Source organism: Odontesthes bonariensis, chromosome 12 (assembly GCF_027942865.1).
Source record: "Odontesthes bonariensis isolate fOdoBon6 chromosome 12, fOdoBon6.hap1, whole genome shotgun sequence".
NCBI classification, from domain to species: Eukaryota; Metazoa; Chordata; class Actinopteri; order Atheriniformes; family Atherinopsidae; genus Odontesthes; species Odontesthes bonariensis.
The window spans coordinates 20043454-20071172 of NC_134517.1; the positions used below are offsets into that span (position 1 = coordinate 20043454).

Genomic DNA, 27719 nt, shown 5'->3' on the forward strand with positions numbered 1-27719 from the left:
AATTTCTTTAATGATGCTGACAAAAATAACAGTAAAGTACTCAGTGTTTGTGTGCAAAGTATTCATTAAATTAAGTGAATCAGCAAATGAAAATGTTTTATGTGTTACTTTCTTTTTATAACGTCTAGTCCTGTGCAATGATTTGTCTTGAGCTTTAAATAGTTTATGCATTTCTCTAACATATATATTTTTACAATTTATGAACAAAGTACTCATAAGATTATAATAATTTACATGTTGAACTCCTAATATAACTAGTAAATCATTAAAATAATCATTATAATCCTTAGATAATATACTTGTGAGGAGAGTCCTATGTTTTTAATAGAAGCCTTAATGTAATCTATTTCAAACTTGAATTCATATAATATTATATTTTCTTTACATAATAAAATATTGTATACACAAGGCAATTTTTTTTCACAGCAGTTCACATTGGTTGTTAAACCCATGTCTCTTATATATGGCTTTAAAATCAATAATCAGGACAAAATAACAGTTTTCTGTTGAGCAGTGTTTTCAGTGAGTGAGTTAGTGTGTTTATAATAGCAGACATGGTGGCAGAGTAATGTGTCAATGCATTCACACTTTGGTCACCGGGCGAGCCTCCTGCAGCCGCCTCAGCAGCTTTCAGCAGACAGGCATAGTTCATGACGACCTCATCCACCTTGGCTATCACCTCACGGCGTTCGCTCTCGCTGCTCAGGCCTTCCACCAGTGACATGCTGGCTTGTGTTAAGCAACAGAGTGTGTGGAAGCTGTGAGTCAGAGTGAGCAGCAGTTCCTCCGGGCTGCTGTACTCCATGGCCATCTGACTGCAGGCGCCATTCAGTACTTTGGCCTGCATGAAAAACAGCTGGGAGAACGTTTCCATATCTGATTTGTTGACCTCAGGTACATCACCTCTGGACTTATGTCTCACGCTGCAACGCAACACGCTGATCATCTCTAAGGCATCCTTGCGTGCAAGCGCAAACCCTGTGTGAAGGCTATAGGTTTTTCCCTTCATTGAATTTATATGAGCGAGCCTTTCTTTGAGGCTCATACTTTTCAGTGATGAGGGCATGCTGCTCTGTTTACCTTTGTGTTTAGCTTTCAGGACCAGAATTTCCTTGCCAGTGAAAGAATTTGAGCTCTCAGAGAGCAGAGCATGGGAAGGCATCTCTCTGTCTTCATCACTACTCTGAGTGTTTAACTTTCTCCTGAGAAAGCAGTTACTGAACGGCCCATGGCATCTCAAAGTTCCTGCATCCAGCCTCAGAGCTGTTGACTCCGGCGGCAACAGCGAGGCTTCTGTTAGCAGCCGTCTACCAGACGAATTAGAGGCGACTGAACCGTGGGACACGCTCTTGGGTAAGGTTTTGGCAGAGACTGCCCTCTGCGCATTTGGGGGATCTTGAGACTGCATGTTCTGATTATCAATCTTCCAAGTAAGTGTAGCTTTGGTCTTTTCTATCAGTGCTTCTAAACTCCTGGAACCTGGCATTAAGGTGCTCCAGCTCCTCCTGAGCATCCGAACCCTGCGTGGCATCCTGAGGTTGCCTGTTGTAGGGTCACATGAGGATCCACTTGAGGGGAACGCCAGGGCATGTGGGTCAGGCTCAGGACTGGCCAGTGTTTGCCCTCTGGGCTCTGTGCTACTTCGCATAGATGAAGGTGACATGATTGTGGTGGTGGAACTGGTCTCATTACAGAGAGCTAAAGATGACTCTTTCCCAGCCTCCTTCAGCTTTGTGCAAGCTACACTAGGGGGGTAGCAGGAAAACAGAAAGAATCGTTAAGCATCTCCCTTATGATAATGAAATGTTTCTTTTCATTCCTCTCTCTTAGGCCAGAAATACACTTTGAAATTAAGATAATGCTTAAATGTATCCAATATAATATACTGGTGAGCAGTAGGAGCAAATAAGGGATCCAACATCATTTTAGTGGCCTAACATACCATCAATTCTAACTGCTACTGCTACTTTTTCTGCTATGGTCTGAATATTAACCAAATACCGTATAACTTTCTTAATTGTGGGCTATTTTTTTTGTTTACAGAAATCAAATTTTGAAGTGTCCTAATGGCTGGAGTGCTCAGGTGATTCCCATAGTGTAGTCCTTTGGAAGCAGACATAGTAAATACGAGAGTATGGGAACAATTCCACCCATGACAGAGTCAGTTGCTGACATTAGCACATGGTTAAAGTGCTTTTATATTTCTGGTCTTTGTGTTCTAACAGAAAAAAACATAAATGATTTATTATCCATAATAGCAGATATCCTGATTCCTGGTGCAAGTAAAAAGGGATAATTACATAGATTTTCACATTTTGGAACTTCCAGGCAGATGATGATATCATTATCGTTCTTAAATAAGAGGCTTTGCCAGTAGCTGGTTGGCTTTGCCTGGCAAAAAAGATTGAAGACAGAGGAGCACAGCTTGCCTTGTTCTGCCTAGGAACCAGTAACTGCACCCCAGCTGCCAGAGTAAAATACTCATATTTTACTGCTATTCCAAAAGATACATGTACAAAATTTTATCTCTCAGCAGGATACAAGTGTGTGCCTTAACTAAAAAATAAGTTTTAAGACCATCTTTTTTCTCTCTTTCTTGCCTTTAACAACACAGTATCAGTTTTTTTTTAATCTTACACCCCCCCATTCTTTTTTGTTTACCAAATTGACCTGCTTCAGTGTATGAAAGCATCCAATATGGTCCTTCAATTTTCTGTTTGTTCCTCACAGTGTCAGTATGTAACACAGTAGGAATTACCTTGATTTGTGTATCTGATTTGATTTGGGTTTTTCTATATGTAAAATAGCAACATTTTGCTGTGCCAGCTGGACTGAAATCTGCACTCAAGCGCCTCAAAAACTCACTGTTGAATCAATACACACAAGTAAAACTTTATTCCCTTGTGTTGTTTATCCAGCTGGATACCAAAGTGAGAGAATCTATGTTTGTATTTGTTGCATGTATTCTTGGAACGATGGATTTTATTTACTCTGTATATACAGTCAAACACAGATTACATGGAGCACTGTCCTGTTTAATCTTACCTGTGGTCTCTTTTATCTTGGGCATTCTATGACTGCTGTCCCGTTGGCTCCCGAAACTGGGCTCAGCACTGGTAGCCGCATGGATCTTCCTCAGCAGGGTGGGATCTATTGGATGGCCAGCTTTCCCCTGCACTGAGGGCCCGTAAGCCTTCTCCTCAGCAGTAACATAACTCAGCCCCTTGAGCGGGGACTCTGACAGTACATGCATACTGTCCGTGGCACAGAGAGGAGAATCCATAGGAGTGACACAGCTGCTGCTGCCAGTGCTGCAACCAGCATCTATAGAGGAGCACTGTGAGCTTTGGAGCGAATTAACTCCTTCACTTTGCATTGATGACATTCGCTTGCTCACATGGTATTCATATAACCGTGCGACATCTGGCTCAGACTGTGGAAGCTTTATCTGCTGCTGCTCATTATCTTGCGAAGTGGGATCACTCTCTGCGGGGACGGGCCCTTTGGCCGGGGAGAGATGATGGGCATTTAGCTGTTGGCTTATTTCATCTAAGTTTTGCTTCTCTCCCTTTGCTGTCAGCCTGTCTGCGTGGGAAGCCTGTGAGTCACTCACACATTCTGGAGCGAGATTCTCTGCCATTTTGTTTCCCGGTGCTCTCTGCTGCCATGTTTGATGCCTGTCTTTACAGTGAGTTCGCCCCAGATCAAGTTGATTCATGTAATAGGAGTCTCTCACAGTGAAAGAGTTATACTTCCCAACAAGATGAGGGAGCTCCTCTTTAGCGGAGTCTTGAGAAGTCATGTGTGATTTAGTGGAGGAATCGCATGAGTCTCCTTGGATTCTGTTCTCCATCTCCCTCTGTTTTCCTCTCGGTCTATTCATCAATGAGCCCATGTGCATCTTTGTGAAGTATTCACAAACTGATTTTGTTTCCATGGTCTCTGGTTCCATTTCGCCGCCACCTGAGTGAAAAATCTGTGAGGAGGCGACAGCAGAGGATTTCGCCTCCTCCTCCTGATTTACATCACGAGGTACGCTCACCTCTGTCTTTTCTTCATTCATGCCGTGGTATCCTTCTGCCATGGCTACATGCATTCTCAGGTGGTTCTCCGATTGTCTCTGAGCGGTGGCCAACTCGGAGCTCTCTGTCATTTCAGAGGAGTTTGTCTCATTGCCAGAATCTGAAGACTCGGGACTAAATGCTCGTGATATTTCTACACCTGTGTAACCACAGAAAGACAAAAACCTCATTAACAATTTCAATTGAAGAACAGGGAAAAATATCAGAGTGAGTCAGCTGTAATTCATGGTAATGACAATGTAAATCAACATGTAGATGACACTGACAATAACAAATGGGAGTCGATGCATAGTATGATTCCACCCGAAATTTAGTTTAAAAAAGGTATAATCAATAGAATATTAAGGTTTTGGCAACCTTACACCTCACGGAAACATTACCCAATTGTTTCTCTGACTTTTTAATGTTTTCACTGAAAAAAACCCCATCAATGAAACATGTTTTTTTGAAGTGTCTTTTTTTTTTCCTTGTCCTTGTGGCAAAGATAGTTAAATTCAAGTTTGTTTTCTTTTTCGCAAATGTTCGGGATGATGCTTCATGGCAAAAGTATAAACAAAAAGCAATGGCATAAAATATACTTTATTCTAACATTATTTCTACCCAAACTTAATGTTAGAGGTGGCTCAAGCAAGCTTGCTTGCACAATTTTGAATGAGGTACAGCATATTCACCGAAAAATGTGCTCTAAAAAATGGACGTTGAGGCTTTAGGTGTTATAAGTTTAAGCTATTATGTCATACAGACTTGTAATCCTTATGTCAACCTATAGAAAAGGGAAAAAGCAGTGGGTGATACTTGCTTTTTCCAAGAAGATTTTACATTTTTGATACGATCTGGATATATTTATCAATACTCCACTACTACTTTTAAAGCAAATGATTGTCTTCAGTTACTTTAGTAAGAGTCTTCATCAGTCACTCATGCTATTATTCAGACTATTGAAATTGGAAATCACTAATTCCATTACTACACTTGTTAATATCAGGAAATTTAAGAGTGATGGTGCCTCATCAAATCATCTGTTAAAGAGAGACATAGATATATTCAACCATATATTGTGTTAACAAGTCAGCCTGGAGAATGACAAATGAAATACTGATTAATCAAAGGAGAGAACATCAACAACTCTGTGAGATATGAGAGAAACCTAGTTGTGTAATGGAGCCACAGGGCATGGAATCAGAAAATAATCAAAGCATTGAACAACAATATCTGCCTCTTTTCCTCATTTGAAAAAAGCTTACTTTCTCATTTTCAGGTCTATCAGCAGCTTAATGCCCCACAACATACATTTTTAAGCAACAAGAGCAGATGAGAAGTGGCCTGCTGCAGAGTTAAGGTTCAGAATTGCAGGAGGGCACCCATTAGACCTGAGGGAACTTGAGCTGTTTTCTCAGGAGTCAAACCAGTTGAGAAATGTCTCTTAAAAAAGCTACTGAAAGTGACAACAGATGTCACAGAATTTCTTTCTCATTTAGATGACTAGGTACCAAAGATTTTGGTCATATCTGTCGATGGCTATTCTAAATGTTTATTTGGCATTCATTTTTTTAAATAGTAGTAATAAAGTGCAAAGTGCAAATGAGAAAATAAAGAATCCACAAAATAATATGAATGACACAGCGATGAACAAAAATGTACTCACAGATGGAAACCTAGAACAAAATGTGCTTTATTGAAAAAAAAAACAAAAAAAAACAGCAAATCAAAAATGAATGGCAAGAGCATGTGTGATGTTAATGGATGAATGTTACAATAGTATAAGAAGAACCTGCGCTACTCTCTGATTGTGCTGGACTCTGTTCCTCGGAAGCAGCAAGGGCCTCAAGTGCCTGTAAGGTAGACACCATTGCATCGTCCAAAGGCTCCCCTGGACCCTCTGCTCCGTGGGTGGGCACTGAATCTATTAGAGACACTGGGATATCATTGCAGGCCCCCTGGGCCCGGAACCCAGCCTGCTGCTCATCCTCATCTGAGCTGTCCCTGAAACCAGGAGGAGGAGCAGCAATGGCCATGTTCAGAGAATGCAGCAGCACGTCATTGTCCTCCTCGTCATTAACCTCCGGCGGAGGAGGGAGGGAAGTCAAGTCAATGATGTCATCGCTGGACCCTGAGAGTGAGAGCAATGTAGGCTTGTCAATGTCACTCATTGCCATGTCTTCCTCACAGCTGATGTCATCCTCATCCTCTGCATCATCTGTTGTCTCTGCATAGCAGATATCGTGCAGCAGCGGCTCTTCGATGCACTCAGTAGGACCAAAGATTTTGGAGGAGTATTGATACCCTTCCTCTATGGCATCCATCATCTTATAGTCCTCCTCTAGGCGCCTGTACATGGGGCTGTGATTGTCTGCAATCTCTGCGCCTTCGTCCATCAGTCTCTGGTAGCCCAGATTTTGGGGGTTTACACTGTCAAAGGGAAGATCCCCAAATATGAAGGAGACCTTTGCATTCCTAGAGGAGTCCTGGGGTTTGGCCCTCGGGATGTTGAGATAAGTTTGGGAGTAAGGACCTCTGCAGCACTCCGCCCTCTCTGTCATATGAGCTGAGTGCTGGGGCTGGTGGATCTCAGTTATGTATACGGGTTGGCCTTCACATCTGCTGTGGTCGAGGTATTCAAACTCGTGGTCGGAATAATCTTGGCTGCACCTCTGGTTGTTTCTGTCTTCACATCCTTTATGTGGTATGCTGTATGCACACTCAATGGCCTGATAGTTTTGCTTCATTCTTGCTGCGTGTCCTGCAAAGAGGAACCAAAAAAGAAACGAAACAAGTATTTTTAAACACAGTACAGTCTGCTGAGTCACCGTGTAAGGATTTTAGATGCACTGTCTCCATACCGTCTGCGTTTTTGGCCACATTGAAGATGGAGCGCCGCGAGTCCACAAGTAATCTGTAGTACCCAGCAGTCAAACAGGCCAAATTCATTGCATCAACAGACTCCATTAAGAGAGTGATGGGCTGTGAAGGAGGCAGATAATTGGGTGACAATGATACAATGAGGTTGTACAGTGAGGTTATAATGACTGCTGAACACACTTGCTTGTGTTGAGGTAAAACTGTAGAAAAGTTTATTAACCTTAACATCCAGAACATGTAGCTCCACCCTAACCCTGTTCTCATCTTCTGTGTACATCTCGATGCGGTTAACATGACTGAAATCAGCCAGAAGCGCTACAAGGTTTGTTTTAGTGTTTATTACATGACTGATGCCGTATTTGGGTCCCACCAGCAAAGTCACTTCAGTGTGCTTCTCGCCTTGCTGTAACAGGGAAGAGACACCGAATGTATTATCTTCTGTGTGTTTAACTGTACAAAATGTGATACTAGCTGCATACATGTGAGGTAGCAAGAATGTTTTACTCACAATTAGTGTGGCTTTAAACACACGTCCGCCATAAAGCCTCAAATCACTGAGATACTTCAGATAATGGACCTTTGCTTGCAAGGCAGTCAGCTGGAGGAGAGGAAAGTGATAAGCATCGGATGAAGCACAAGCTGAAAGGCTTTACTGATGTATTTACTGCAGACAAAAGTGTAACAGAATCTGTTAAAGCAACCACCTTGCACCGTTATTTTGAAGCTTATGTCTCCACTAGGGGGTAGCCAAGAGTAAGGAAGAAAAAAACAATAAAAGGTGTACAACGATGAAATGAGAAAAAGGAAGAAGTAGCTCTCTCTACCTTTTTACCAGGTGGCACCAGGTTTTGGTTGGTTTTGAGGATGTGGGTGAGGGCTTTTTTGATATTCTTTTCTTTCATGCTAGATAGCACCGCAGGAGGGAGGAACAGTGCAAGACCCCATTCCTTCCTGCAGATGAACAATCAAAAAAAATATCAGACACCATGAAAAACGGCTAAGCAATCTTTCTGAACTGATTCTCAATTTACTTCGCCAAAAGTTGACGCATTGATTAACTTGGCACAATCAGGATGCAGGATGATCTCATAACCAAGTGTTAAAACAAGAGGGATGACGTTGTTATGGATCTAAGATATTTAGCAGTATCCTTTACAGCTCAAATAAGTGATTAGAAACAACAAAACTGCTCAGGGAAAGGAGACATTAGGTCTCGGTTCCTGCGGCACAGCAAACTGTGAAATCCAATCTACTTACTCAATATACTTCAGGGAAACTTTCTGGGACTGCTTGGTATTGATGGTTAAAATATACATTTGCAAGGCAGCCAGACGAAGGGCCGTGTCGTATTTCAGCTCCGACCCAAATCTCTCTAGTACCACATCATTACAGCTCTGAGTGAGGCAGAGGGGCAGAACACAGGAAGATGTTAAACACCAGTCAATCTCCTTGTCATGAACTCAGAGACGAAAAACTTTTTAGCAAGTGTTTGCTCAATCTAGGATTAGCCCTGATGAACAGTATTGCCTCTTTTTGCAAACATGACATAAGAAACAATTCATTCCACTACAAACTGCTATGTGTGAATCGGTAATCACCTGAACATAGAGATACTCAAAGGCTACAGCATCTCTCCGTAGCAGGTCCACCGGATCCTTTGGGACAAATGTGATGCGGAAAAAGCACTTCATCTTGTGTGACCCTGGCCTCTGTGTCACCTAGAGCGCGAGCCAAAGATAAGGAGGGTCCCATTAGTCGTGAGGTGCATGCATCTGCAGTATGTCTAACAAAAGCTTTCTGTGGTGTTATGAACAGGAAAAGCGCATTACGTGCAACATCTGACACTGGTTTAGGATTCCTAAAAGTCTGTCAGAATTAATTCACAATCTCACTTGGGGATAATCCTATAAATATTGAATTCTATGAAACTTACATTAGATGAAAAGATCAATACCACTCATATCATTACAATAATGCAGTTGAGTTTAGCTTAGCTAAAGAGCTGGAAACAGCTCCGAAACACCAGCCTCCCGTGTCTCTATAGAAAATGGGAAGTTGATGTTATGTGCCAGTTTGTTTGGATTCGTTTGTCTCTTGCTCTAAGGTTGTCTCTCGTATGTTCACACTCCAAATTCTAACATCAGGATAGTGTTTCTACACTCAAATGTAGGATTTGAAAATCATATGTCAGTCTGTTTCTATTCCTCAAAACCAAATGTTAAACATATCTGTCCACTGCAAGTAAAAACACACATCTTTATTATCGATATAGTGACTCATAAAATCCACCACATAGCTGCATAAAATGAACTCATTGCTGAATGTAGTTAGAAGTAGAGTGATTCATCTATTTTGATAAATTTGCCAAAAAAAAACAAAGGTTGGATTTTAACGGGGGATCAGATTTTGGCACAATACTAGCTTATTAATTAGCAGATCATGCTTTTTAGTAGTGCAATTCAGTAATATCCATCTTCATTATCCTTTTTTCTTTTCCCATCTGAATAAAACTAAATCTAACCAGGCGGCAATGATCTTAAACAGAGGTAAAGCATTCATTATGTTCTAGCATACAACCCGGTGTAACATATCCACTCATTACCTATAGACGATTTTAAATTAATAAATTAATGTGTTCAGTTTTTAAACAAATTTTGTTTCGTTTCTACATACCCGGAGTGATCAAAAATGTCTGTTTTCTGAAGCAGTTTGAGTTGAGTAGGCATTTCTTGACATGGCAGAATTAGCTAAGCTGATGTCTGATGAATTCATCTTTTAAATTAATGTTGGTTTAAAAGAGATGCATTTATCTTCTCTAAATTCTGAATTGTATAATGAATCTGTATATTGGGCATTCATGCTCATAAAAGGCCAACAATTGTATCCAATTGTACAAAAGTATGGATTCAGAGGTAGCCATAAAGCTATTTTTTTTTCTCGTTTGTGTTGAGTGACATCCAAGAGGGCGGTCTCACCTGAGTTAGCATCTCCTGTTCATGCAGGAGCATGAGTTTGCTGGCAGATCCCTCAGCTCTTTGCTCCAGCATCAGCGAGAAGTGCTCGATGCTTTTAATGGATAGCTTTTCTTGCAGGGTCAAGATGACGTCCTTTCACATAGACAAAGTCATAGTTAATACAAACTGAGAACTGTGCAGATGCAGCAGCTTCCTTGTGTTCAGCTTAATGCCATAACCACAAGTCATTCTCAAGGCTGCGCATACAGTATGTTAAAGCATGGGCATTCTTTAGAAAATAATCAGAATTTCAATCGCAATGGAAGAAAAACAGTCCAAATGTTAACGTGGTAATTTCCCCCCGTTCCACAGTAAAATATGCTCCAATGTCTTTTTTATTCAAATCGTGATTTCAATTTAGACAAAGTTCTTAATGCCACCGGGAAGGGCGTAGCAGTCCTTCATGTAAAAATCATTTTAGATTACATAACAGCATTTCACAGTAAAAGGAGATTCTTCCCGGCACCTACCTTAATGGATGTGTTGCTGTCAAATTTAAATGATTTAGTCTGCCCGTTCTCCAGGTACACCTTCAGAACATTTGGCATGAAAAGAAGGGAGTTATCCTTCACTGTTTCCTGAGGATAGAAAAGGAACCAAATGATCAACAAATCTCCCTTTTTCTACTTGGATGCCATTTATTTACTGTCGTGCATCAGTGGAATATGGAAAATCCTTTAATCATAAAAGACAATACAATACAGTTAGAAGTGGAAGTGAAGTTAAAGGGATAATTTAAAGGCTGGATTGCCAAGAGGAACAGATAGATAGATAGATAGATAGATAGATAGATAGATAGATAGATAGATAGATAGATAGATAGATAGATAGATAGATAGATAGATAGATAGATAGATAGATAGATAGATAGATAGATACTTTAGTGCTACTAGAGATTAGTGCTACTCTCATATCTGTAGAAAGACATTTAAATATGTCAGTTGGAATCAGCTACAAAATCACCTGAATCTCCTGGAGCCACTCATAAACATACTGGAGTCACTGTATACTGTATACCTGGTTGTAAAAGTTGGGATCGACCATGCAGGCCCCATTTGGTCTGCAGTGACTGTGGTGAATAAATATTCTGAGGTTCATGATTTCTCAAGCTGGTTAAACTTAAGATATTTTTGTTTTGTAGTGTTTTATAGTTCCTTCATGAGATATCTACATGTTATTATGTGTATTTTGTTGTTTCTGCTGACCTGACATTTTTGGGAAAGAGCTTCTAAATTGCAAAAGTTTCTTGAGATTTTTCTGCTTGAATAAAAGCTTAAACACAAGGTAACACCATCTACCTGACATTAACTCTTATTGAACACCGCTAAATATCTCACCACCATAACGAGACTTGAGTAAGTAAGTCCTCTGTAACAGGGAAATAAACACAACAGACTACAAAAAAACACAACTTGTGGATTATTTAACACTTCCCTGTTTGAAAGAATTAAACAAAAAAGATGAATCTTTGCAAATTATTTAATTATTAGGCTTAAAAGCTTTGGACCAATCTACAAGTAGAATAAACATATCCAATGGTCCTACATGAGAAATTGTATTGATCCTTCATTCTCAGTCTTGGAAACAAAGCAACTAATTGCTATAACATTTATCTTACCTGTTTTCTTTATTTTTTGTTTTACTTTATATCTTTTGTATTTGATTTAATTTCAATGACATTTTTTTTTTGCCACGATACTAGTGAAAGTAATACAAACCAGCACATGGTTATATTCTCTGTCATAATCACTTCCTGCTTTTTTCAGTTGCTCTCTCAAAAGCCCCTTTTTTTTCATTTCTTTGTGACTCACCCTGTAATTTCGGGAAGCTCTTTCCGAGTGGTTCTGCTTTTTCTTTCAATGTTGCATGTTGTTATTTGAATATGCCATTAAAATGAATGTAGTGCGGTGAAAGGAGATAGAAAGCAAAGGTTTACTTTTGGTTATGCGTGTCTTCTCTTTACTGTTTACCAGCTTTATGAATTCAAGCCCTGCATCTGCCATCTGTTCAGTGCTTGATGTGCACGGAATGAATCAGTGTCCACCATGACTTACAGGGACCTGTCCGTTGATGATGACCTCTTCAGCGAAGCGGACTTTAACGGGATTTGTCTTTAACTTGGCCTTCTTGGCTGCGCTGATGAATGCTGATTTGGGTGACTTTGGGAGGGAAAATAAGGAGAAGACAGGGATTTAAAGGACAATCAGCTTCATCACAGATGATGATGCATGTTTTTTTCATTTTTTTATCACACAATTCAAGGACACATTTCTCTCTTGAAACATGTCAGCCTCCCATTACTCTATGATGCAATTAAGGTGGCACTCTGTAAGAGAGTGGAAATCCCCCCGCTGTTATATCATTGAGTGTAGAAACCTCCTCATTATCACAAGTAATTGCAGGCTGGATTATAAATACTTTTGTATTTTGTACATGCATTTTATGTACAATATACTTGTGTATTTTCCTGCATCGAAATCCTTTTTCAAGTTCTGCACATTTACTCAGTGGCTGTTTTTTCGAGTCCTAACATTCATCCTGCTGATAATCTGAAACACTGGCAGTGAACAAAACAAAGAAATAAAATCAACAAAAAACGACTGTTGCCTGGTATAAAACGCTTTGATTAATATCACAGTTATAAGAGTTATCAAACTTTGTCAGGGGTTTCCAGCCACAGAGGGAATAGCGTAGACTAGATTTTCTTTTCTATGAGCACGCATTGATGTTTGTCTATTTTCGGAGGGAATTCAAGCATAATTCCATTTCCACTGACTTATTATGTGAACTGCAAACAAAGGCCACATAGAGTGTATGCTCCTGGCACTGTGTGTTCACCGCCATCTGGTGCTCTGTGACTCGAGGAAATGTTTTTGTGGAAGGATCAAACGAGGTCTCGTGACGACCTAGCTCTTTCGAACATAAGAGGACTCGAAAAAATCTCAAGCAATTGTTCTTCCTTTGAGTTACCCAGGCTTTAATATGGAGCTAAGACATAACTGATACTGTGCCAGCACAGACATATGGCACGGTTAATTACTCGCTTTCATAGAGTAAACAAAATAATCATCTCCAAACGCGCAAATAGCCTATTGGAATTGACTCGATTCCATTAATTGAGGAGAAACTTACTGGATACGGCTGAACGACAGTTAGTAATATGGACTCCTTGCAGGTCCTGCGGGACACAAAAGAAAATCAATGAAACTTTTTTTTTTCCTATTAACAATTCTAAATAAGAGACCGACAAATAATGATAAAAAAAATGGATGTAGTTGATGGATGCAGTTAGATTTGTCAGGGTGTACAGTAGCAGGAGGAACACTGTGTTCCAGTGGAGCTCCCGGCAACCCCTTCTTGCCATTGTAGTGATGAGCTGTGCTGCAGAGACGGAGCCCATTCGAGGCCACGAGAGCCGGGAAGGGGTGGCCACGTGGGCACTTTTCCCTGTACCGTTTACACATTGCCACACAGGTCGTGCAAAGACCAAATGCTCACAGCCAGCTACTCTGCTGTGCCTGTGAAATTAATCTAATGAGATGCTTGACAACACATCGACAACATCATACAGCTTAAACCACAGTGGACGGAGCAGGTGGCTAGAAGGCTATCTATCAAGCTGAAATATTCAGTTTCATACTGTAGTACTCCAGAATAAAATAGATTAAATTCAGGGATCGCTGTGGCCATTAGAAACTTGTCAATAGACCTTTAACAGTTAACATGCAGGCATAAAGTATATATCTCCCATGGGTGTTCAAAACTAGATGAAATTAGACTTGTCACTAAATGGCTCTGTTTCATAGTTATCATCCACAACAGGTTTAATGTCAGCCAACTGTCTTACCTGACAAGGTCAATAACTCTCTCTCTGGGTGCGGAGCTGACTGGCTCATCATTAATCATCATGATCTCGTCCCCTGGGACCAGCTTGCCTTCTGATGGACCCCCTGCCAAAACAAAACAAATCACACTTCAGGCACGCATATTGTACACAGCCTGAACATTTCTCTTGATTTTCTTCGTTTCCCTGTCTTGTGGCTCAGAGCTCTAATAAACGCTTACTCATCAAGGGCTGTTGAAATCAGTGAATCATCCACATAATCTACAGCCAAACTACTTTTAAGGAGAATTTTTTTTCTCTCGTTGACCTAGTAATAGCTGTGGATCGAGTGAGTGAGTCACTTTTGTAGAGCTCACAGTGCCGCTGGATCACCTGACCTGGTGTGACTGAGCGGACCACTACAGGTTTCTCACTGCCGGCCACAAATCCAAAGCCAAGAACGGGGTCCCGCCTCATCTCCACCTTCCGGGGCGCCGGTGGCACAAACTTGTCTGCGTCCAGACGAACTTCCTCCAGGGAGTTGCTCGAGGAGTAGCTGAGGGAATGATAGATAATATTTCTTGGTCATTTTTGTTCATTTTCTGTGTGGTGCCGTTAAAACTGTTGCCTGTTTCTTAACATTGTTAAGCCATGTTTTAGCAAATTACTTGGTCATATAGATCAATTAATTCATTGTTTCCATAAAAAGTTTCACACATTCGTTTGTTGTTTCCCTTTTTTAATGCCCTTTAAAGTTGCTTCTATGTTGTTTTAAACCGTTCTGTGCTGTTTCACAGATATATCAAGAAAACTGAAAATGTCCCTCTCCCTATTTATATATGTATTTGTAAAACAATTTTATGATATTCAGACCAATTGAATGACTGAGAGTTAATTGAGAGATTTATACAGGCTAATTGTTTAGAAAACACAGTCATATGAAAAATGTATACCCTGTTTCAGTTTTAAGGTTTTGTTATGACTGCATAGTAAAGAAAATATAAAAAAATATGATCTTGAAATTGGGTAAATACTGCCTCGGATGAAAAACAACATAGCATATTATACTGTGTCTGTTGGGTTTGTGGACTTAGGCTCTCTGGGTTTTTGTTTCATATCTGTTTTCATGTTACTAGTTTATAGATTTTTTTTAAGTTTTATTCTGTTAGTGTTAGTCTAGTCTTTATTTGTCTCATGGTTGGTCTTTGTTATTCTTGCTTTTGTCTGTTGGTCTTGTCTAGCCTCTGTTCAGTTTAGTTTCTAGCTCTCTCACATGTTTCCTCAGTCTTCATGTTCTGGTAATTTAGTTCCACTCTTTTCATATGTGTCCAATTGTCTCAGCCGCTGTTCATTCACCAGTCACTTCTCCCTGTATTTAAGCTCCCTGGTTGTTTCAGTCATTGTCAGATCTTTGCCGTCGTCTCACCCATGGTGAGGCTTCATTGTTTCGTGTTCTCGTGTTTGGTGGCAGGCAGATTTTTGTCAGTTGTTAGGGTTTTTGTCTTTCAAAGTTTAGAGCTATTGGTGCTTCCGGCTTTGTCGCGCTTTTTGTTCAAGTTGTTAATAAATCAAGGTCTGCATTTGGTTTCTCTCATCCCCTCGCACCCACCCTGATAGTGTCATTATTTGTTTAGCAAAAACTAAGCCAAAATTCACAACCGAGCGAACGTGTTCGCTCCAAAGAAAAAACAGTAACAGGTCATATTAGAAACAGCTGTTCAAATAGATAAATAAATGAATAAATAAGGGCTACTTAATGCAAGAAAGATTGTCCTCCTAATAACATGAATTATAACAAAGAAAGAAGATGTTGTACATGCACCCACACATGTGCACATCATCAAATAATACTCTTTAAGGGGCAGTACAGGTATGATGTAGGTGTATGTGTCATTAATTGCCTGGAATTTACTATCTCTATGTTCTTCATGGCAAACAAGGATTCAGCACATTTTCTTAAACCTGGCAAAATATAAAGAAATTAGGATATCAACTGTTACCATTTTGAGCTCTAAAGATGTGCACAAACTACATGCAACTTTTTGCATATTGGGTGAATTTAATTTTCACAGTGTTTCTTCACTTCCCCCTCGGCTGCAAAAGCAGCAGCAGCGGCGGCAACTCCGTATGGTGCCAACAATGTTGATTAATTAAAGCCGTGGGCAGACACAGTGTAATTCACAGTTATTCTTGACAAATGTTCTATTCACCGCTAAATACCAACAATTAATCTTTCATGGCACAAAGGCACAGTGAGATCTGTCGGTCGCATTCACAGTACCATGAAAACCTGACACGAGGATAACAAGGTCAAAAATGTTAAGTGATTGTCAGATATTACTTTGGAGGATGATTCAGCTGCTACTTCCAAGACCAAAAGCCCTGCGATCAGCCGTTTGGATTTAGAATATAGACAAAGCTAAACAGATATATAAACCCAAATTTTCCATCTTTCAATAACCCCCAATATAACCTTTAACTGTTTAAATAGGTGTTAAGAAAACATAAATGTCATTCCAGGGAAAGCTTCAAAATTGACTCTACATATGTCAAACAGCGCAAAGATGCTTTACTTGAGCCATATGGTTACTTCCATTAGCTTCATGCAAAGTACAAACTGAGCAAATCTCATCAGGCAGGATTTGAAAAAGAAAACAAAAACATTGTATTATGCAAAAATATTTTGGTATCTCTCTATCACCACAATCTTCTACAATTAAGATGCTTTACATAATTCCAGTCGGCTCGGTTTACAAACTACAATGCTCTTATCCCCCCTACCACTCCCTCTTTATATATTAAACCTTGATTGAAAAGATAGTCCATTTCGTACAGAGAAGAGCAAAATGTAGCTTGCTGGCACGTGGATGCTGGCAAGCTATGAGTAGGTCAGTATTTTTTCTCACAGTAATTAAATGCCTCAAAGGTAATGTGCTACTCAAGATAAGTGATAATGCATGTTAATATATTATGCATTGCATGAGTGATACGATCAGGCCATAGTGCATGCAATTAATAAATATACTCTTTGTTTCAATGAAAATTACACAGCCTCAAGTGATCCACATTGATAACCCATCTGCCTTCTGCTTAAATTCATAAGCATATGCATACTTTCACTCTTGCATACAAATTTCAAGAACTTTTACAATGCTTCACACCTTCTCTGCCAGCTGGACAGTAACAGTTAAAAGATTGGAAACTCCCACCCCTTTCATTTTGAATGAGCATATGTGTTCAAAATCTGTGACTAATGCTGGTTTGAGGGAAACTTTTTAGAACCAAAACTCACATAAATTTACAAATCAATCAGGGCTAACGTGTCGCACCACCTTTTTCTTTTAACAATGATCTGTAATCATCTGGAAACTGAGTAATTCTTGAACCAAAACATTTTCTTATTCTTGCCTGATCGAGGATTTAAGCAGCTCAACAGTTCAAACGTAGGTCTAGAATGCTGGTTGGCCAGATTAGCATCCAGACTCTTTCAATAAGAAGCCACGCTGTTGTCATAATGCAGTTTGGCATTATTTTTCTCGATTAAGCAAGGCCTTCACTAAAAAAGACTGTTGCCAGCAACATCTTAAACCTTTGTGTATCAGTCAGAATTAATTTTGGCTTCACAGATTTGCAAGTTGCCCATGTGCACCGATTGAGGTAAATGGAATTGAACTGAATAATACTTTATTAATCTATAAGGAAATTTTCCACTGTATTGTATGAGCAGCAGAATGATACAATTTTAAATTCAAAGTGAGAACAACACGCCACTTTGGGTAGTGTTTTATCATTTCTCCCATCTTATGCTTCGTAATGTATTCATCAAAGTAAAAAATACTTTTTTTTGTAATATTATCACATAAAATAGAGTTGTTTTCAATCAAATGGTTTCAAATTTTGATGAGAAAAATGAGCATTTAAAAAGTGACTTAAAAAAATGATTATTTCATCATGAAAGTGACAAACATTTGCATATATTGATGCCACCATGCCATCATATAGCGATAATGGCAAGAAGAAAGTATGTAGATAATATGTGAACATTTAGATCTAGCATAACTGAAAAGTAGTAATCAGCTAAAACTTATAATTCCCTGTACCACAATGTAAACTGCTGGTATTAAGATACCATCCTTTAGCATGGTTTCACTGAAATCCATTTACCTCAGCACAAACACACCATGTTTACCCCTGGTAATCATAAGAGAAACACCCATTCCGTGAGTTTTGCAGCAAAAATAAGGACAGGTATCTTCTTCATTGTCAAATGGCTTATTTAAGATAGATGTGCAGTAATCTGCGTGTTTTTTCTGAAACAAATTTAATTACAGTCAGCAAAAATAACAATTTATAGCGACATGTGACTCCCAGTTTAGTGCCAAGAAACTAGAGCCCAGCATATAGTAAATTATAGAGGGATGCATTTAAATAAACCTATCCGATGACCATAGTGATTGATGAATTAATTCATTGTTCTGTGAAAGTGACGTTTTGTCCTTTTATCACCGCGACATAAAACAATTTCAACACCATCCCAAATATTTTCTCTGTGCATACTGCACCAAATTGTCTTTACGTTTTTGGAAGGTCCCTTTAAGTCACATTTAGTTTGTGTGTCTTTTTTGCTTTAGAATAACAAACTCAACAGATTGTGCACAAATCTAAACCATATGGACCTGTGCATTCAGGAAGAGTACTGTCCCCTTCCCTGCATGGCCACCTGCTAAACATGGCTAGATTCCCATTATGCAGACAGCCATGCATCTAATGCTCCCTAATAATACTCATTAGCTGTGAGTGTAGCTCCACAACACTCAATATAGAAATCACAAGACATGCGGAGAGCTTTCCAGGGAACGAGATGAACAACAACGGGCAGCAAGATATGCCGGCCTGATTCTCATTGTATGAAGAGTGTTTGCAAATGTTTTCTTGCAGCATGTTTTGAATGAAGTGGAGTAAGCCTATTATCAAAACCAATATCCTGTTGCTCCTGTACCAAAAGCCTGCTATGATGAAGTTAATAATTTGGTGGGAGGCTGTATTTGTCCTCCTTGAAAAAACAACCATCTAAACCTCCCAAATCTCTTTAAATGCTGTAAATGCAGTTGAAGGCATGACCTTTTGTTGACATTATTGTAACATATATATAAGATAAATATATACTGCCATCTCAAACTTTGAAAATTTGGTAAAAAAAAAAAATATATATACATTTTCCTTTCGTCTTATATGAACCCATTTTGCTTGGCACCTTTTTTTACTAAATGCACCTTTTTTTTTTTCTTTTTTTTTTTTTACAATAGTCCATTAAAGTATAAAGTACAGTGACATTTCTAAAAGCCTGTTTGTCATACGGTAAATATTAAATGCCTACTGCTTTATTCATGTGCTCCTGTCACGCATACGAGGCATGTGTTCTACTGACAAACACTGCAATTCAGTATCAGCCCCCTGGAGCCAAAACAGCACAAATTTAGATAGCCACAGACAGTCACAGGAAGAGACATTTGATTATTCATGAGTCTTTTTCCAATTTAGAAGGGAAAAGCTGAAGCCAAACAGCCTCCACGATCTTCCTCATGCAGACACACTCTGCATCCAGCGCTTTCACTGCTCCGTACTCCTTATATAACTCCTCTGACATCACGCTTCTCGTGCTCTAACCCTCGTATGACAAGTGCTCTTCTCCCACTCTGTGCACCAGTCAAATAATCTGTTTAGAATGTAAAGTACCCGACTGCAGTAGTTTTGGGTTGCAGGTGCATTCAAACTTGTCAATACAAACAATTAACAATCTTGTGGAAAAAATGAAAGCAGCAAATCTTTTTTGCTGCTTTCAGCAGAGACAGAAGCCACAGCAACACTCACTAATATATTGGATTTTCAACATTTAGAGTGAAAAGAAAAAAGAACATCAACGCAGCGGTTAAAGCAAACACTCACTTGTTACACTGCTATGCACACAAACATAGGAAGAACCAGCAGTCTTGCTACCTGCTTGCTCAGATTTCCAAAAGTACCTCTTGCGAAGGATCAGTTCGGATGATCACACAATAGCCAAGCATCCTCTGAGGAACGTGGTGACTCTCGGTAAAATACAAGCCCCTGTGCAGGTGAATTACATTGGCCTCAGCAGCACACACACTCTCACTGTCTTAAAGTCCTCGTCTGCATTTGGGAGGCTGCAGGAGGAGTATTGTGGGTGTATGAGAGCATGAGAGAGAGTCAGCAGGGGCAGAGTGTGCGCAGCAGTGAAGGGAGCAGAAAATCAGTATTCTGAATGCTCTGTCGGAAGCAGTGACGTGGCTGGAATAATCACAGGTTGGCAAAGTATCTAAAACATCTGGGATGGAGAGAGCTCCCCCTCAGTGTCTTTAAACACAGGGCACTTACTTGATGTAGCAGTCACGCCCCTCTCTATTGGTGCCCATGTCCCATCCATTTGGGGGTCCCTGTGCAGCACTCCAGGTCCCTGAAGGGGGTGGCCAGCCTGAGGATTTGGTCCTGTGGCTGCAGGGTTAGAAAGGAGAGAGGATTCATGTATAGGTCTTGAATGCCTTATGAAACTACACGGCCATATAATAAGAATAACTTCCAAATAGCATTTGCCCAAGAGATCTTTGAATCACTGTAGCTATAAATAACGTGCACTATGAAGCGATTCAAGTCAAGTTATAAGAGATTGTCCAATTCCAGCGTGATAAACAATGTTCCATAGGCACAGTTTACTCAGTGAATACAAATCAAATTAATTACATAACCTAGACACACAGACAAAGTTGTCATGCCTCACTCTTGTGCTTTGAGAGGCATGAAATTGGTTTTATTTCCAGATGTCAGCAGATTGTGAAGAGAAGAAGCTCAAAGGAATTATTTCATAAAGTACTAATTTGGGTTTCTTATTGCCAAGATGCTCTGTTAAACAATTTGTTTAGACAATACAACCAGAGCCGTCAACCACAAAAAACTATTAATTGTAGCCTTTTGTTCCAAAGGCAGCAACCGTCTAAATCTCGGTTTCAGCTGATTTTCTGATTTCACCGACAAAACACTGTTCTGCACAGTCATTTCCCTGTGCCACAAGTTAGCAGAGTGCAGGTATTCTGGAAAACTGTGATTGGTTAAAACATTTTCATGTCTTCATGCCTGCCCCCCCACCCCTTCTTTTGTTCCCTTTATCTTTGTCTTTGTGTCTGCACACAGGCAATGCTATGAAAGCAGTGGCAGTAAGTTATGTCACTTCAAAGGCTTGTCGACTGTGTAACGGGGCTCTTGGCATTCATTATTCAAAGCCCCTCTTTCTTTCCCTCAAAATGTTTCCCCAGTTACAGTGATGATAAAAGTTTTTTGAATCGTGCCTGTATAGCTGCATGACAGTGTGTTTGTATGGACTCACGTGTACACCACATAAGATATGAACGAAATCTCGACAAGTCATCAACTCAATCTACAAGCTTAAAAGAAGTAAGGAACTATTTTCAGTACAGTTCTAGTAAACCATAAGAGGATATAACCTAATCTTAAATTACTGAGAATAAGCCAAAAAAAGGCATGTGAGTTCTAGTAGATGCATTAAGTCATTATTAATTCATGAAAGAACAAGCGCTGTTGTGAAAAATGCTTTTTCTCCCTTTTGTGCATGACATTTCAAGGCCTTTGAACATAGGAAGCAATTTGATTTCTTTCCCAACGTGTGTTTGGGGGATATTAATGTTTCCACATGGATATGGATTTATTTGACCTACAGTACATTAACTGGGTAGAGGCTTCAATGTTGTATATTTAGAACATTTCCCGCAGCTCAAATGATGCTCTCTGACACCGGAGCTATGTTAATCTCTTTCATGAGTCCCAACCAACAGCCTGGCTAAAGCAAGCAGTGTTTCGATTTTACAGCTTTTACAGCATTTTAGTCAAGATATAAACAGTAAACTAACTCTCGGTTATGAATGCAATATCCTAACAGCAGTATTTTTTAAGATTACACCTTCAGCACTGACATAGTGGACGTTTCTCCCGAGATCTACAGCATAATATAGTGTATTATACTTACAGTTTCAGATGCTGTGCCTTCAAGATATGTTTCTGAACTTTCAAACTGTTCCAAAAAAAAGCATTTTCTGTCTCTCATTCACAATGTCTCTGTATTAGCAAAACATGCACTGATAGTATGATCTTTGATTTCTTCTGTCTGCAAATGGGAGGTGCATTATGCCGCTGAGTCGCAGCATTCCTGTTTAACAGTGAGGCTGAAAGGGTTCACCCGCTGGTGGACAGTGAAACTGATCTTCCTCATCACGCATTAATAAGTAATTCCTGCTGGGTCACATCGGACTAAGTAATCAAGAGCCAAGTAGGTAAGCCATGCTGCACAATTCATGAACAGGTTATCCAAGAGTTAGAACCACGACAATTAGAAGAATATATGGGAGGCAAATGTCGGACTTCATAAAGCAAAATTCACTTAAAACTACAAAATGCACCATCGATTTTCTATATTCTAAACATCTTTAGATTTGTCTTGCTCTGCTAGCTGGAAAAAGGAAAGAGTAATCTTCAAAAGACATTTACACCAAAAGAAGGAATAGAACCTCATAGCTTGTTAAATTAACGATTAAAAAAGTACATGACCACTACGCCTTCACTACCACAGAAACTAACAGCATTTTATGATTCAAACTGGCCGACAACCAAGCAATTTTCCACACTTCATCATCAGTCTGCATCAGTCTTCATATCACCATCAAGATGAACAGATATTACAGTCAGGAGTTTAATCGCAAACTGCATGAACAGTGGGATCGTTGCCTTATCAAAGTCTTTCACTTCCTCCTCTCTGAAAACACGCTGGTCACAAAGACGCACTCCGTTGAAACCCTGATAATGAGGGATGTGACTATCCATTATGGACAATGCCACGCCTAAGAAGAGCGTATTCCAACACAGACACTCAAGTTAGTTTGAATAATTTACATTGACAATCTCCACGAGAGTTGGCCAAATGAAACCACATCCCAGCACCACATGCCTGCTATCACGCAGACAGTATACAAGAAATGCGTTTTTTTCACGAGGTGCTCAGCACATCATTTCCTTTGACAAGTGTGCTGGGGCAGTAACTCCATTTGCACGTGACTGCAAGTGATGTTTATGTGCTGAATGCTAGAGGACCAGACTCTGCAATCCCTTTTAGGATTTTACAGCTTTCACCAGCATGCACATAGGGAATGACCCCGGGCCAAGAGAGCCAATATAATTTCAATGTTCCTTTGCATATGCCATCATGTATGAAACATCACATTGTTCCTATCTGATGCTGCTACTTTGTTGTGACTGAATGAGGGGATTCTATGTTTAAGCACAACATTCGGCCTCTGCTGTTTAAATACACACATGTATAGACACACTTCATACAGTCACACTGTCATAATTACATAACCAGCATTTTCTTTTTTTATATGGAGTTTAAGGATAGTATAAGCAATATCCTCAGATTCGTATCACTCTGTGATGAATGTTCTCAAAGCTAAATAATAAATTATAGTGCTTTTACCATTCAAATATGACTAGAGATACTTTGTGAGAAGGCCATGATGCTACTATCTCGGCGCTCTTGAATTAAACAGACATTTATGCAGAGACAGACTGCTAATGTGATTCTGTTTGGATATGAAATCTGCTGCGGAACAGAGATGACCATCTCCTAGGAGGAGGCTGGGGAGATGTGCAGAGAAATGGCTCAGACAGAGAGGAACCTCTCTGATTAAAGGCTTTCTTCCCCTGCTCCTCTCTTAGAGACTGCCTCCATCCTGTTGATGGCACGTTGACACTGCCTTTTGTTTCAAGAGAGCATCTGCCCCCTGCTTGACTTCTCCAACCACCACCATGGCTCTAAGCCTTGGGTCAATATGGCAGCGCAACACAACATGGTCCACACTGCTATTTACATTGTGCACTGCTATTTAAATGTCACTGTAAATGTGAAGGCTACTGAGCATGTAGTTACACTAGACTGCTCCATTTTGTGCCGCTCTTCATGTGCATCTTCTGAATCAAACATGTTGACTTTGCAAATTTCACACTGTATGAACTCAAGACGAGGAGAATGATACGACCCTGCAAAAGGATCAACATCAACACATCCATTTCAGATGTCTAGATATAAAATTTTGTACTCAATACACAATTAATCTGGAATCTTCTGCACAGCAACCCTCACTTCAGATTTAGAGTGTTTCCCATTATTCAAACAGAATATTGTATTTCTGTGTTTGTCTTGGTAAGCACTGATATAGTTGCCATGGGCAACCGCACTATCCTGAGCAGCTCTCTGGTGCCTCTATATATAAAGGTTTTTGGTTTGTTAATCTCTTCTGGGAAGAAAATAAAACAGCATCTGGGAAACAGCCCACCCACAATGATCCTCCTGCATTTTTATGATGAGCGAGGGAGCCTCAGTTCACCTGACAAGCAGCAAAACACCATCATCCAACAAAACAGTTACCAATTGAAACCTTGACATATTGTTCAGCCTGCTGTAACCCTACATAGGATACAAAGCAAACCAGAAACTAGATGTGCATAATTGCACAAACAAGTCTCATTACCGCAGTAGTAGAACTTCCCCCATTTAACTAATACTGGATTGTTATTTCTATATCGGGCTGTAAAAAGTGGTGCAAACCTAAAGATAGACATCTGTGTTATCATTATAATTTCATTATTAAAGTGCATTCTGTCCAGGCCTCCTCGACTCTACGGCACAAAACATTACCAAATATAGTGATGAAATACCCTCTGGGCACTGAACTAGACATGAGTTCTCCTGCACCCCTTTGTGCTCCTCACTGCTTTTATGCTAAAAGCGCCAAAGGCGGAACAAAATTAATGGTTGGGACCTCATCCAACAGCCAGCTGGCTCCTGTTTCTGACCCAGAGTAATTTCTGATTTACTCTTCTCTGATAGCGTCAGATTTCAGCAGCAAAGTATGACAGATCTTTTGGTTTGTGTGTACTCCGATGAACATTTAGGCGAATCAATTTCCATCCAGACCAGTGATTTCCTGTGTAAAAAAAACTGTGTTGTCAAAGAATGTAGAACAATGGATAAGATGATAGAATTTTTTTTTCAAAAAAAGAAGAGTGAACCAAGCAAGCACCACCGGTAGGAAGTAAACACTCCAGCTAAAATCCCTTTAACTTTTCTTCCACATTATTGTTTAGGTAAACCACTTTTCTACTGTTCTGCACAAATATTTAATGAGCAATGCTATCATTTATGTAAGGTTGACTAAAAATAGTTTTGTTTTTTCCCCATTTTTTTTTTGCACGGATGCCCAGCAATCACAAACACAGACACATCTCACCAATCCATTTGAGTTTGGCAAGCCCAGTGTGAAAAAGATAACTGACAGTTTCTGTGTTAATCCATGATGCTTATTATCACCGTGCGGCTGTTGCTGACAAACCAATTATAATACCCACAGTACTTAGAGGGTAGATAAGCCCAAGTTCTACATTGAAAGAACAAAGCAGCTTAAACAACTTTAGCCAAATGGTTCAAATTGTATTTGTCAGAGAAAAGAAGATATAAAGGGTGAGTTTGTTATTTTTAAATAAATTTACTTCAACCATGGAAATACTGGCTAGATTTTAGGACAAAGAAGCAAATGAAAGTGAGACCATGATTGTGTTTTTTTTTACAGCAGACACATCTGGGGGTGTTTAGAGGCAGGAGGCGGAGACAGTGATGGGAAATGTGAGCTTCATTGTAGCTCTCCGTATATATACAACGGCCTTTTCTGTAAAATGTTCTATCGAGCTCAGCATTCCAGCAGGAAACTGAGTTAAATTCTTGCTGACAGCTGTAAGGGAGACAAACAAAAAATGAAAAAAACGCCAGTGTAGCAGTGGCAACTCATAATCAGGGACAGCGATGTGTGGCTTTATTAACAGTGACAGGTTGCAGTGACGTTGGTGGTCCACTGGGAGCCACATCATACACATGGGAGTCACATCAGCATCCCTGCTGCCATGGAGGGAAGCTAACCGGGAAGCGATGCTCCAATCACATGATGGAAAATCACTGCTACCTGTTACAGGAATGTTATAAAAAGGAGCTGGGACTTGCAGACAATAGATATATGAACAGTTGGGGAAAAATGTTTGCTCTTTCTTTTAAATCACGCTCTCCCGTCTTTATGTCTGAAATAAATAAATAAATAAATGAATAAACACTGAAACATTGCTAGTGCAGCGTGCTGATGAGTCACAAGTGAGATTATATGTTCCGAATGGGCATTCCTGTGACACATAGTATACATGCCACATATAATAACTCCTGCTTGTGATCAGCTGCTCCCCACCAGCAGTGGTCTGCTGTGTTTCTGATGGGGGCAAATCCCCTGAATGGATTAATGTCCACAAGTAGACCCTGAGGTTCATAAAATCAGTTGCTAGCCCTGTCAGTGAAGGAATTCTTCAGGACTGCTTTTCATGTAATGTTTTTTTTTAAGTTTTCTCAAACACTAACATTTAAAAAATAAGAAGATATAAAAAGAAAAACAATAGAGGAAAATATGCTTGCTTTCCTTTTTTTTTTAAATCAACTGTTTAAAGTGTTCTGTGTCAGCTGTAGGTGTTCATCCTCCTATTCAGACCAAAGTATGGGAACTTCATGGATCATTTTCTATGTCAACACAGATACCCATGAGCTGATCACACATATGCATCAATGTGAGGAATATATGTTTAAGTTATGCGACTGTAATATGATCTTTCCAAATGAATGACATCTCTATTTGCTTGATAATCATTCCCCTTGGTCCACCAACTGCGCTGATTTAAGATAAGACATGCAGAGCATAAGTTTATTTTTATACTTTAATATATGTAGGTTATTGTGACTCTGCTAAATACTTAAGCAACAAAACCATAACCGCCATATGTAGTATATAAGAAAGATGTCAACTTAGATGCAGACAGTTTAGATCCATGAGTCGCATCAGCTTTTCCACCCCCACTCCTATCTTCCTCACTTGCTCATTCATTTCACATCATACATGACTGCACAACTTGCTCCCTTGAGCGATCAATAACTCAGCATTTTTAATCCCGCAGTTCCACCTGTGATTCTCATGTCGCTGTCGATGTCTTCAAACATACAAAACATCTTTGCCCAGAAAACATACAGACACATCCACGAGCAGGCAATTACATAGCGGCATCCGTTGGACTCACCCTGACAGCTTTGGCATCTTCACAAAGCTGAACACATCCATGTGTGCTGCAGACTGCAGGCAAGGCTACACACAGAAATTCACTCTGACTCCATTGTCCTACACTTTCTTTGGCAAAGGGGAATGAATAATTCAGAAAAATAAAAGTGGCGCTTCCACAAGTCAGGTGGAGAGATTAGTCCTGTTGTCTGAGCCTCTGCATGGCTGAGTGATTGCTGTGTCCTCGCCTCAGCAGCGCAAATCCACAGCCCATGGAAAAGGATCTGGCAGCGCAGCTTCCCCTGGTTACATCCTTCAAAGCATGCCTCTGTTAGCTGCGTTAAGCCACCTTCATTTAATTTCCATCGCAGTGGAATGATGTGCAGGAGCCGCACAGTAAAAACAGCTTTGGAGAGAGGCAGAGAGCCCGAGTGAAAGGGAGGGAGGGACAGGGGTGGCGATGCTGATGGGAGATGAGAGTGGAGGAAAGAAACAGGAATGTGAGAGGATGTTGGGCTTGTATTTATATGAAAGGCACAGTAATTGCAAAAAAAGCAATGAATCCAGCCTCCAGGAATCACCCCCCCAAAAAAATTCTCGGATCAATTCATGTGGTATCTTTCAAGGAAGAAAGACAATGATGAAAAGAGCAGGAAGGATGACACACAAATGTTTATGCAAAAGCAACAGAGGAGCAACAAGAGCAGCTGGAGAGACAGGA

The 27719-nt window shown here is 40.0% G+C and overlaps 1 protein-coding gene across 5 annotated transcripts; it reads right to left on the bottom strand.

Moving 5' to 3' along the window:
- Positions 1–19: 19 nt before the first annotated feature.
- Positions 20–27427, bottom strand: LOC142396624 (FERM and PDZ domain-containing protein 4-like). 5 transcript variants are annotated; one of them, XM_075479556.1, is made up of 17 exons: positions 27021–27427; positions 20175–20291; positions 14177–14334; positions 13803–13905; positions 13088–13133; positions 12010–12114; positions 10426–10533; positions 9917–10048; positions 8540–8659; positions 8199–8335; positions 7766–7892; positions 7450–7539; positions 7162–7344; positions 6923–7043; positions 5854–6822; positions 3046–4221; positions 20–1740 (listed from the first exon to the last, which is right to left on the bottom strand). In XM_075479556.1, the coding sequence occupies exons 1-17, from the start codon at positions 27059–27061 to the stop codon at positions 476–478; spliced, it is 4998 nt and encodes a 1665-aa protein (XP_075335671.1). In that variant the 5' UTR covers positions 27062–27427; the 3' UTR covers positions 20–475. The 5 variants fall into 5 exon arrangements, with proteins under 5 accessions (XP_075335671.1, XP_075335672.1, XP_075335673.1 ...); XM_075479561.1 differs by having other exon boundaries at positions 1656–1745; XM_075479557.1 differs by lacking the exons at positions 20175–20291; positions 27021–27427 and adding an exon at positions 19802–19942.
- Between the last annotated feature and the right edge of the window lie 292 nt (positions 27428–27719).

Excerpts from the sequence above, each read along its gene's own strand:
- LOC142396624 (XM_075479556.1), bottom strand. The coding sequence starts at position 27,061 with ATGGATGTGTTCAGCTTTGTGAAGATGCCAAAGCTGTCAGG. Across the intron at positions 13,134-13,802 it reads AGAGTTATTGACCTTGTCAG|GACCTGCAAGGAGTCCATAT; the intron begins GTAAGACAGTTG and ends TGTGTCCCGCAG. Across the intron at positions 8,660-9,916 it reads AACAGGAGATGCTAACTCAG|GTGACACAGAGGCCAGGGTC; the intron begins GTGAGACCGCCC and ends CTCGCGCTCTAG.